Source organism: Salvelinus sp. IW2-2015, linkage group LG4q.1:29 (genome assembly GCF_002910315.2).
Source record: "Salvelinus sp. IW2-2015 linkage group LG4q.1:29, ASM291031v2, whole genome shotgun sequence".
Taxonomy (NCBI): Eukaryota; Metazoa; Chordata; class Actinopteri; order Salmoniformes; family Salmonidae; genus Salvelinus; species Salvelinus sp. IW2-2015.
Window position 1 is genome coordinate 88,221,638 of NC_036842.1, and position 13,190 is coordinate 88,234,827.

The 13,190-nt window shown below is 40.6% G+C and overlaps 1 protein-coding gene across 2 annotated transcripts in view; it reads right to left on the reverse strand.

The window, feature by feature from the left end:
* cry2 (cryptochrome circadian regulator 2) overlaps positions 1-10,676 on the reverse strand; it is a 32,502-nt gene extending 21,826 nt beyond the window's left edge. For both annotated transcript variants that reach the window (XM_023986061.2, XM_023986060.2), the window contains exon 1: positions 10,390-10,676. In XM_023986061.2, the coding sequence (XP_023841829.1) occupies positions 10,390-10,547 (158 nt within the window). In that variant the 5' untranslated portion in view covers positions 10,548-10,676. The remainder of the gene's footprint in view (positions 1-10,389) is intronic.
* Positions 10,677-13,190: the final 2,514 nt, after the last annotated feature.

A 13,190-nucleotide genomic window follows, 5' to 3' on the forward strand; every position in this document is an offset into this window, starting at 1 on the left:
CAATCAGCATCAGAACAAGATTTCCTTGCTTTAGCCCAGGCTAGATTACGGTCGTGAATAATACAAGACAGCTCAGAAGAAAACCATGGATTATCCGCCTTTAACCCTGAACCTGCGGAATGGTGCATGTTTGTTTACTATTTGGAAAAACCATCATGAAAGAATATCCAGGCAGTTTCCACATCAGGGATAAACTCAATCTTGCTCCAGTCAAAATAAAACAAATCATGAAAGAAAGCCTGCTCATTAAAACACTTCAAATTTCTTTTACGAATAAAACATGGGTTTTCTTTGGAACCTTAGTATTTCTAACAGCACAACAGCACAATGGTCACTTAAATCATTACAAAAAACACCAACGCGCAGAATATTTATGTGGAACATTTGTCAATATCAAATCAATCAGGGTAGATTTATCTGGGCATTTAAGATTTTGGCGAGTGGGTGAATTAATCAACTGGTAAGATTCATAGAATTACAAAACTTTTTAAATCATCTGACACCGGCTTTAACCAACACCAGTTGAGATCACCAATCAAGATCATTTCACTGTAAAGAAGTTTAGACATAAGGTGCATCAAAGAAGAAAATGCATCACCGAGGCAAGGGGGGTCTATAACAGCCAATCACAGTATAGAGAGACCCTTTGAAACCTCAAATATCAAAGCAAGAAATTCCAACTGTTTACAAATGTTTCAGACTTTGCCACACTTACATGGAATTTAGATTTTACATATATAGCCACACCCCCACCTTTCTTAACCCGATCAGTGCGATAAACATTGTAACCACTTATACAAATATCCTTATCAAAAATAGACTTGCTGAGCCAGGTTTCAGAAACCACAATTACGTCAGCATAAGTTGATTTAGCCCAAATCCTAACCCCATCAATTTTTGACAAACAGCTGCGTCACTTTAGTGAAAAATACCAAAACCAGATCTTGATTTAAAATCAGAGGGGGTTTGGAGACATTGCATATCAGGGCCAGGGTTAGGTTGCACGTTACCTGATATCAACAAAAGAAGAAATAACTAGGCACCTCTGTTTAATAACCTTGCAAGGCTTCTCTTTTTTAAAGGACCTACTGCAAGCGAATTCTACAAGTGAGTTTCCAACAATACAAAACAGTCATTTAAACCATTAGACTTTGGTAGTGACACAAATTCGTACTGTTCACATCATGCCACAATGCATCGGCACTTGGACGAGTGGACCGAGTGAAAAAGCGCGAGTTCCTGCAGACAAAATGTCTAATGGACGGGAGAGCACATTGTCAGATGTACTCACCCAGCGACAATGTTCGTTTTCTCCAGAGTTCAGTAAAGTCAGTGCACAAAGCAATACCACGTAAATTGTCATTTTCTCTGACAAAAAAATAAGAGGCCAACGAAGGTAAGTGGAGAGAGGACAGCGTGTATGTGAGACAATGTGAGTGTTTGCGCGTGTAGTAGATTGGGTGTTGAGGGGGATAGAGAGAACGGGTTGAGCTGCCACTGACAGCCAGGCGAAGAGCAAAAAGGAGCAGCTTGGACAAGACACTCCGCGGACGAAGGAGGAACTCAGGGCAGCCAGAGTTAGTTACTTTGGTAAACTTCAAATAATGAAGTGCCGAGTTGAGGAGGACCCGTGATCTTTACACCAGCAAAAATAAAATAGTTTGCACTACACAACAACGAAGTTACGCAACCATAAATAAATAGATTATTAGTAGGTTAAAATGTACTAGTCACAAACAAACGACTTGACATGCTGCCATCTTGGATTTCAGTGGTTGTTCCCCTAATTGACGTTTCACCTAGGAAGAAACCCAGAGGAACCAGGCTCTGAGGGGTGGCCAGTCCTCTTCTGGCTGTGCCGGGTGGAGATTTAGTACATGGGCATTACGGCCAGATTGTTCTTCAAGATGTTCAAACTTTCATACATGGCGAATAAAGAATATAGAATAAAGAAACCTTACGAGGAACTCGCTGAGCCCATATAGAAGGATCCCCATCATCATCTGGTAGTCAGCCACAGCAGGATACATAGATGGGAGAATAGGAGCCATAACAGCTTGGCCCAGCCACATACAGTTCAACTTCAGTGTTTCCACAGTGCCTTCGGAAAGTATTCAGACCCCTTCACTTTTCCCACATTTTGTTCCATTACAGCCTTATTCTAAAATGACTTAATAAAAACATTTCCTCTGCCATCTACACACAATACCACATACTGACAAACCCCATACTGAAATTTTAGCAAATGTATTCAAAATAGAAATACCTTATTTAGATAAGTATTCAGCCCCTTCGCTATGACACTCGAATTTCAGCTCTGGTGCATCGCGTTTCCACTGATTATCCTTGAGCTGTTTCTACAACTTGATTGGAGTCCACCCGTGGTAAATTCCATTGATTGGACATGATTTGGAAAAGGCACACACACTGGTCTATACGAGGTCCCACAGTTGACATGTCTGAGCAAAAACCAAGCCATGAGGATGCAGGAATTCTCCGTAGAGCTCTGAGACATGATTTTGTCAAGGCACACATGTGGCTGAAGAGTACCAAAGAATTTCTCCAAGAACACTGTGGTCTCCATCATTCTTAAATAGAATAAGTATGGAACCACCAATACTTTTTCTAGAGCTGGCCGCCCAGCCAAACTGAGCAATCAGGGGAGAAGGGCCTTGGTCAGGGAGGTGACCAAGAACCTGATGGTCACTCTGACAGAGCTCTAGAGAATTCCTCTGTGGAGATGGGAGAACCTTCCAGAAGGTCCACCATCTCTTCAGCACTCCACATATTAGGACTTTATGGTAGTTGCCAGACTGAAGCCACTCCTCAGTAAAAAAGGCACATGACAGCCCGCATGGAGTTTGCTAAAAGGCACCTAAAGACGCCCAGATCATAAGAAACAAGATTCTCTGGTCTGATGAAACCAAGATTGAACTCTATGGCCTGAATGCCAAGCGTCACCTCTGGAGGAAACCTGGCTCCATCCCTACGGTGTAGCAAGCATCATGCTGTGGGGATGTTTTTCAGCGGCAGGATCGAGGGAAAGATGAACGGAGCAAAGTAGAGATCTTTAAAGAAAACCTGCTCCAGAGCGCTCAGGACCTCAGACTGGGGCGAAGGTTCACCTTCCAACAGGACAACGACCCTAAGCACACAGCCAAGAAAACGCAGGACTGGTTTCGGGACAAGTCTCAATGTCCAGCCAGAGCCTGGACGAACATGATCGAACAGGAAATAGCTGTGCAGCAACGCTCCCCATCCAACCTGACAGAGCTTGAGAGGATCTGCAGAGAAGAATGGGAGAAACTCCAAATACAGGTGTGCCAAGCTTGTAGTGCCATACCCAAACAGACTCGATTCCGTAATTGCTTCCAAGCAAAGTACTGATTAAAGGGTCTAAATACTTATGTAAATGTAATACTTAAGTTCATTATTTTTAAGGAATTAGAAACAATTTAAAATAAATGTTTTTTGCTTTGTCATTATGGGATATTGTGTGAAGATTGATGAGGAATAAAAACCATTTAATCAGTTCTAGAATAAGGCTGTAACGTAACAAAATGTGGAAAAGGGGTCTGAATACTTTCCAAAGGCACTGTATATACAGTACCAGTTAAAAGTTGACACACCTACTCATTCAAAGTTTTTCATTACTATTTTCTACATTTTAGAATAGTGAGGGCATCAAAACTATGAAATAACACATATGAAATCATGTAGTAACCAAAAAAGTAATATATTTGAGATTCTTCAAAGTAGCCACCCTTTGCCTTGACAGCTGAACCGCTTGGCATTCTCTCAACCAGCTTCATGAGGTAGTCACCTGGAATGCATTTCAACTAACAGGTGTGCCTTGTCAAAAGTTAATTTGTGGAATTTCTTTCCTTCCTAATGCGTTTGAGCCAAACAGTTGTGTTGTGACAAACTAGGGGTGGCATTTAGAAGATAGCCCTATTTGGTAAAAGACCAAGTTCATATTACGGCAAGAACAGCTCAAATAAGCAAAGAGAAGCAGTCCATCATTACTTCAAAACAAAAAAGTCAAGAACTTTGAACGTTTCTTCAAGTGCCGTCGCTAAAACCATCAAGCGCTATGATGAAACTGGCTCTCATTAGAGTTACCAGCCTAAGAAATTGCAACCCAAATAAATGCTTCAGGGTTCAAGTAAGAGATACATCTCAACATCAACTGTTCAGAGGAATCAGGCCTTCATGGTTGAAAAGCTGCAAAGAAACCACCACTAAAGGACACCAATAATAATAAGAGACTTGCTTGGGCCAAGAAACATGGAAATCTGTCCTTTGGTCTGAGCAATGTGGTGGCTTATTTCTGTATTTACCAAATGAGGAGAGTTACAAACTTCACACAACAGTCAGAGTTATACTTAAACTACATCTTTAATAATAATAAGAGCTTTGCAATAGCATTTGACTTTCAAAGATGCACCATCTCTAATGAACCATTGAAAGTGACAACATAAAAGTACAAAGATCTTTTATAGCCAAGATACACCCCTCTCAACCTACATGACAAACCACAGATCTTAGGAACAGTTCACAAAGAAAGACTTTTACTTGAGAGAGAGAGAGGAGTATCCCATAGCCAGATAGCATTTGCCATAAAATTATCGTTCAGTTTGGTCCCTAAGACAAGGTTCTAATTGTGTTCCTGGTACTTCATAGCACAGAACCATTACCTCATCCAATGGCATAACTCAATTGTCAACTCTAGATACGCCCATCTCAAGTAAACCCCCTCTTGACCCCACACCTGGACAAGCTCACTGAGGGGAGTGAGCCTCTAGGTCATACACTATCCCAGGATAAGTGCAACATCAGAGAGGACATACAATGGTTCCAGACACTGCCATACACCTCCCCCCCAAGCCAAAGGAGGGAGTGACTTGCGCACAGACATTGTGGAGACAAGTAATTGGTTCCTCATTGATCACACCATCCCTTCACATGGTTTAACAGATACATTCACATATGAAGACAATGTTCCATCCTATCCTCTTCCCTTTCTGATATTCTGCATAGCACCAGGGATATGTGAAAGACAAGTCTGACCTTTCCCCTCTCTGGGCCCAAAGTGACTGAGCCCCAGCTGAGGGAAGAAATGCAACTGCCAACACTAGAGTCCAAAGAAATACATTCTAATAAAAAATGTATCACATAAGAATATTATGCAAATATGACATCTTAATTACTTATGTTACCCAACTAATTCTGATTCATCCACCACAGCAGTCCAAATCTGAGATTTTTTGTTCCAACCGCCGTGTCTTTGTGAGACGCAGAGTAGGTGAACAGATGATCTCCGCATGTGTGGTTTCCACTGTGAAGCATGGAGGTGGTGGTGTGATGGTGCTTTGCTGGTGACACTGTCTGTGATTTATTTAGAATTCTAGGCACACTTAACCAGCATGGCTACCACAGCATTCTGCAGCGATACACCATTCCCATCTGGTTTGCTCTTAGTGGGACTATCATTTGTTTTTCAACAGGACAATGACCCAAAACACACCTCCAGGCTGTTTAAGGGCTATTTGACCAAGAAGGAGAGTGACGGTGCTGCATCAGATGACCTGGCCTATTATTCTACAATGTAGAAAATAGTAAAAATAAAGAAAAACCCTAGGTGTGCCCAAGTTTTTTGACTGGTACTATCTATATTTGGGATGGTAAAATGTTTTCACTGTAAACTTAAAACAACTAACAAATATAAAGTATGTAGAAAAGATAATGGATCTATATATTTTTAAATAATGTCATCTTTGAGAACAAACAAATCACCTAAATAAAAACTGGGAGTCTGTGAGAATCTAAAATTCAAAAAGTGTCATGGCATGGGGCCACCATTTATTTTGTTATAACAGGTGGCTTTCTGAAGCTGTTCGTTATGTCGATTATATATCGCACGCACGCTGCACACATATAGCCTATAGATCGGTGGTCACCAACCGGTCGATCTTCAAGGCATTCCTAGTCGCTCATTAAACATTTCTTTAGAAAAGCCAACGAAAAAGGCTTGTGCTACTTTTTATGTTATTTGTGTTGCGCTGTTGGCTATAGCTGCACTTGATTCAGAAGCCCTGCGCACCGAGTAGGCAAAGTGTTACCGTTTGGAACCATTTAATGTCTGAAAAGACAAAGTCAGTCTGCCTGGCGGACCTGTAGATCTGAGGCTAAATCGAGTTTGCCTACTGCGCTGACCAATCGGATAGCTCAAATCACCGTTCCTACAGCTTCCACGACCCCGGCCACAGCAAAGTTTGAAACTAGCCTACGTGAGATTTTATAACTTTTAAAACCATGACCAGAGAGAGACTGACAAAGAATACAGCAAAGAGCTGCTGTTTTTATGAGTGAGTTCTTATCTACATTTTTATTCAGCAATGTCACTGGTTTATTGAACACTATTATGAAACATAAAATGTGCTTCTCCCTACTTCCACTTGCGCTGCAGCTGCAATAAATGAGTAGCCAAGTGTATCGATAGCCTTACGTTTTTACTATTAATAGCAGCTCGTCACGTCTATTTTAATATTGAGGAATAGTTATTTCCCTGGTCATAGGAGCAACATGGAATTTGTGCAGATGTGGTGCGACTCGGATTTCACCATCAGGTGGAAGACTGTCCACTCTCTGGTCAGTCTCAACAGAGGAAAGGAGGGAGAGAGCAGGGACCGTGAGAGGCGGACCGTCTGCTGCTTTCTCCATTCCTCCACTGAGATCCGACTGGGAAAAAGAGTTTTGAATGGTCAAACTCGGAATTCCAATTTAAAAAACTGGCATCTTTCTAGAGCTCCGACTTTCAGACCTGAAGTTCACTGATGTCACGATTTGACCTCTTTTCCCCCTGAGTTCCCAGTTGTCCTGAAAGCACCATGCCCATCAGATGCAGGTACCATCAGTCCAGTAAAATAAAAATGCAAATTTGCAAATTATTTCAATTTATGCTCAGCTGTGCCTCGCAAGTGCTACACCAGCTGAGCAATTTTGTTATCAAAGCTCAAGTGTTTAAATATAATATGGTCTGAGAAACACTATATTGGCAGGCCAGGCATATAGCCTAATTTATGCAGAACTGTTCTTATTACGCTAATATATATATATATATATATATATATATATATATATATATATAATAAATCGGAGCGGTAGTTCACGGCTTGTTTTTTTACTGCGAAAGTGATCTTTACTTAGAAAAGGTTGGTGGCCCCTGCTATAGATAATCTGTCCGGCAGAGAGAGCAAACTGTCAAACAGCTGGTTGTTGCTTGAAGCAGAAAGTAGTTCAAAGTGTTGGTTAAAACTTCTCTAGGATATGTGGGACGCTAACGTCCCACTTGGCCAAAAGCCAGTAAAAATGCAGAGTGCCAAATTCAAACAAATTACTATAAAAATCAAACTTCCATGAAATCACACATGAAAGACACATGAAAGACACCAAATTAAAGCTACACTTGTTGTGAATCCAGCCAACATGTCTGATTTCAAAAAGGATTTACGGCGAAAGCACACCAAATGATTATGTTAGGTCAGTACATAGCCACAGAAAAACACAGCCATCTAACAAACAGTACACAACAAGTGACCCTGATTCAAAGTGGCCGTACTTCTTCATTACACAAAGGAAAAACCCTCAACCAATTTCTAAAGACTGTTGACATCCAGTGGAAGCGGTAGGAACTGCAAGAAGGTCAATTAGAAATCTGTATTTCCAATGAAAATCTATTGAAAAGAGAGTGAACTCAAAAAAAAAATCTGAATGGTTTGTCCTCGGGGTTTCGCCTGCTAAATAAGTTCTGTTATACTCAGACATGATTCAAACAGTTTTAGAAACTTCAGAGTGTTTTCTATCCAAATCTACTAATAATATGCATATCTTATCTTCTGGAGATGAGTAGCTGGCAGTTGAATTTGGGTATGCTTTTCATCCAAACGTGAAAATGCTGCCCCCTATCCTAGAGAAGTTAAATATTTGCTACATTTACATTTACATTTAAGTCATTTAGCAGACGCTCTTATCCAGAGCGACTTACAAATTGCTATGTGCAATTCATTCATGGAATAGTCTACCTTGAAAATCTGACATTTTCTCTAGGCTATTTTGTCCTTGAAAAGTCACTGAAGTTATGGATGCCGATTTTTAAATTCCACTGCTCCAATATAATAATTCTGTCATTTCATTTCTGATCAGTTTTTTTTGAGAGATGTAGGCTCTTTCGTTTGTTTACGCCATTTCAATTGAAGGAATTTGCGCTAGTCTGCTGCGCAGTCTGTTGCGCTAGTCTGTTGCGCTAGTTGAGGTTATCATAAGCAAGACAACATTGAATAATGGCTTCAACTTGGTTTTCCATACAGTGTTCCATTACAAAGGGAACCCGGTTAATGGTTGCTTTCTCATTTTAAAACAGGATACAATAACCCCTCAATAACTCTTTAACATCTCAAATGGCGAGACTGACTACTAGCTACCACATGGACTTAATGTGTTTGTGTCGGTAGCTGTGTCTTTCTCCAATAGCACGCACTGGCCCTCACCAAGTCGTGCATATTAATTGTGTGAATTGTTTTCCCGTTGTTGATCAATGTATTACCAACTGAAACAATGTGTTTCTCCTGTCTTGAATGAAGGTCATATTTGCCATCGCCCAAAATAAATGTGACTTCTGACTAGAGATTAGGCTCTCAAACTTTCGTGTTGTGAAACCCTCCCTATGTTCTCCATCCAGCCAGAAACAGTAGGAGGGATATGCTTAAACGGCTTCTCCAGCAGAAATCCCCGATCACACTTGTAGGCGATGTTGGCTAGCTAAACTCATGCGTAGGAACATGTTGTCGGGTCTAATGGTCATCTCGCGCCGAACTGCACATGTGCAGGCCGTCAAATCTTTATACACATTTGGGTGTATAAGGTAGTCCTCGTGAATTTGTTAGATTACTTGTTAGATATTACTGCAGTCGGAACTAGAAGCACAAGCATTTCACAGGCATTAATACACTGCTAACCATGTGTATGTGACGAATAAAATTTGAAATCAAAGAGGACACCTTTAATATAAAGTTGTTCTTGAAAAAAAATATGAAAATGTGTCAGTGTCACTTCCACAATGTTGGAGTAATAACATGTTCAACTACTTAAGTCATTGGCACGATTCTAGCTTGGGCCTTTACATTTTTCTTCTCAAACCCAAAACCCTGGCCTGGTCAGTTTGGTCTGTTTCGCAAGCATTCCTGGAAGTCTCTGGATTTAGCTTCAAACACACCGACAGCGCTATTGCATTTCGGTACACCAGAATTACATTAATTTCCAATGAAACACTGCGTTTGCCTTTTAAATGTAACCTTTATTTAACTAGACAATTCAGTTAAGAACAAATTCTTATTTACAATGACGGCCTACACCGGCCAAACCCAGACGACACTAAACCAACTGTGCCCTGTCCTATGGGACTCAGTGCGTTCGGTGTGGTGCTTATGTTAGATTTATCAAACGAACGTAAACGTCAAACTATATGGTAGATGGCTTGACAGAAATGGTAGCAGAAGGTGAATGTTATACTTGTGTTACATACAGATCCAGATGATACTGCGTAATATTTTGCGCAATGACGCTGTCGGTGTTCGAAGCGTTAGAAATGATGTGGTCCAGTAGCGGAACGAGATTGCATGAAGATGACCTATAACGTAATGACGGAATTGCATGAAGAAGATTTATAGTGTAATGAAATTTGTTCACCATGTAAACGGGCTTCGTGCACACCGGTTGCTTTACACTGTATGTGTTCCGGAAGAAGTCCATTCTTTAATTGGGAGGCAATCTACACCGCTGCAACTCTTCTGCTGGACTAGGGTTGCAGTGTTGGATTTTTTCTTTCAATTTGTGCGTTTTGCAGTACTCATGCGTAGGAACACGTTGTCGGGTCTAACGGTCATCTCGCGCCGAACTGCACATGTGCAGGCCGTCAAATCTTTATACACATTTGGGTGTATAAGGTAAACTACCGAAGAAGTTGCTAATTTGTAGCGTGATTATTTTTGTTGTGATGGGGAGCAAGACTATGCCCGATGTCTTTCCAGCATTTTCAGTGATGCAGATGTGCTTCGCAATTCCACTAGCTAGTTAGTCAGTGTATACTTCCTCAAATTGTTCTTTATACTGACGGCCTACCCCGGCCAAATCTGTACAACTGGGACTCCCAATCACGGCCGGATGTGATACAGCCTGGAATCGAACCAGGGACTGTAGTGTGACGCCTCTTGCACTGAGATGCAGTGCCTTAGACCGCTGCGCCACTCGGGGGCCACACTATGATTATACAGCTATTAATTTCATAAAGTTAGAGTTAGTCGTTTTAGTAATGTGTGCATTGACACTGACCTCCATCTGTTGATGCCGACGTTGGCGGAACCAGCAAACCACGGATCCAAAATATAAACACATCGCACAGTGTCCGCGCCATTTAGAGCTTCCTGTAAAGCCGGATTATCGTGTAACCGCAGTCCCTTACGAAACCAATGCACTGAATTCACAACCATGATTCCAAGCTAGTCCATAGTAATACCAAAAATAACAAATTGAATCAAGATAAATCCGAAAATGTCTTAATTTTACGATGTAACAGACACGCTTTGAGCCATGTCAACAACAACAAGAAATGTGGAACGGACGGATCCAAAGCACGACTACGTAACCACTTTCTTCTTCTCTCTTCCCCCATTGGTCAAAGAGTGAGCGTTTAGCTCAGCGTCAATTGGTTGCTTCGCACGTGTTATATCAGAACGCCACGTTTTCTGAAAGTGGAACCGTTCTTATTAAAGCTCAATGCGTGGAACACAGATAGACGGATCGTTAGATATAAATGTTCAATTCTAATTGTTTTTTGTTGATGTTGTTTTTGGTCTTCTTACTTTTGTTTATTTCACTTGCTTTGGCAATGTAAACACATGTTTCCCATGGCAATAAAGTCAATTTGAATGGAATATAACATAGAGGAAGATGTGAAGCGAGAGAGATAACTGGGCCCAACACCTGTCTTCTCCAGCAGGTGGCGTTATTTTTACTCACAAAGCGATTAGTTTTTGTATAGAGGTCAATGAGCGTGTCGAATTTGGTTAACAAAAACAATGATGGCTTATTTGTTCAATGCAATGCTTACGTTGTTACGATTGTACTGATATAAGTAGGACACGTGACATCCCGGCAACTTTGAAAAAACAACAACTTTATATCGGACTTGTTCCTGTTGTTCAAACTCGCATCTGCCCTCTAATTGTCTAGAATGGTCCCACCTGATCTTGCCTCCTCCGACTGCCTTCAATATTTTAAGACATTTATTTTCATGGTTAGAGAGGCCACTTGAGTATCTATCTGATCAATAATGGATAATCTGTGGTTATAACAAAGAGGGTTAGTTATACAAAATATTTGAGTGGAAGCTATGCTGTAATGTAGTTAGTAGATTGATTGACTGTTTTCCCTTAAACTGATTTAGGATCAGCGCCCTCTGTCTCATGTCTCATATGTTAGAAGTGAGGGTAAGCCATCATCTAGCTGCTCTTGGACCAGTTATTATGAAAACAATTTACGGTACTCATATTTCGTCAATTGATCACAGTCCCGTGGTAAAGTTGCAGGGTTATAGATCAACAATAAGCAATGGAAGCAACTGAAGGTATCCACCGATGTACTCTTAAAGGTTACGATTCATGTGTCTGCTTAGTGATCTATGCATTGACCATTGACCTTGAGTATTTAGACCAAAAATGAACTGAACCAGAGAAGGACGGCCTGAACCTAGCGGATAGTCTGAACCTGTCCTCCATGAACACAGCACAAAAGTTTTCAATATGAAGTCAATACTACCTTCTAGTGGTGGGTTTTATTAATTGCAGAACGTTTCAATACAGAAAGATTTAATCTCAGATGTACTAGTGCATTCGTTTTTTATTTCTGACCTCACAAACTAATGGGAGTTTTCTTTTCAGCCTTGGGAAAATATAATTTTTAAATATCAGTCTATCCTCGTATAAGGCACAAAGTATGTAATCATGTGGAGAATGGAACCCCACAAAATAACCACCCTCATCTATGACCAAAATGAGAAAATACAATGTTGAGGTGTTATTCAGATCACATCAAGAGAGAGTATGATGGAGACATTTACAAATACAGTATTTTGATTTCAGGTGTGAGATGCTTTAACCACCAGGTGGTGTGTGTATCCAAGTTATGGAAGAGAACAGCTTGTTGATATGTTCTCAATTCAATTCAAGGGCTTTATTGGCATGGGAAACATGTTAACATTGCCAAAGCAAATTTTGTAGATAATAAACAGAAGTGAAATAAACAATAAAAATGAACAGTAAACATAACACTGACAGAAGTTCCAAAATAATTAAGACGTTTCAAATGTCATATTATGGGAATTTTCTCTCTCTCTCTCTCTCTCTCTCTCTCTCTCTCTCTCTCTCTCTCTCTCTCTCTCTCTCTCTGTGTGATGGTTGGGCAGAGCTTCACACAGAAAGATCTAACAGATGTAGCAGCATTGAGGTGCTGGTCTAACTTCAAATCCTATTTCTCTGCAGCATGCCAATGCAAGGGAAAGATATGGCTTATGATTTATCATCAGGATTGATAGAATGAAAAATACTGGCTTATTTTAGCCCCATAAGAAACGTGTGCATTCATGATCTACTGATGTACGAACACACACATCTATCACAAATAGGAATCTGTAGAAAAGTTGTTTTTTACTGGTCTGGAGATGAAATCGACCAGTCATTCTCCCCCACTGTAAATCACATTTATATTCAGTGAAGTATTGTAGGCCTAACACATCCTTTAGGTGGTGCTATAACCATTTATTATGATGGGCCCCCTAGGCCCCCTTATCGAGCCTCTGATGAGTATAGTCCCTGAGGAATACATTGTATTATGAACAATGAAACCAAAGCATGCTGGTTATCATCACTGTTTAAATCAGCAGCTTGATGTGAAAAGGATGCCTCAAACTATCAATCAAATGTATTAGGCATTGAGTTGAGTTTAGGTTTTCAATTTTAGTTTATCTTTGAAGTACATTGCATTTGTGTGTATTTTTATGAGTTGCAGGACGACCTCAGGGTTCTGTGCATGCAGGAAGATTTCAGATGACCTTGTCTTGTATTTAAAACTTTACC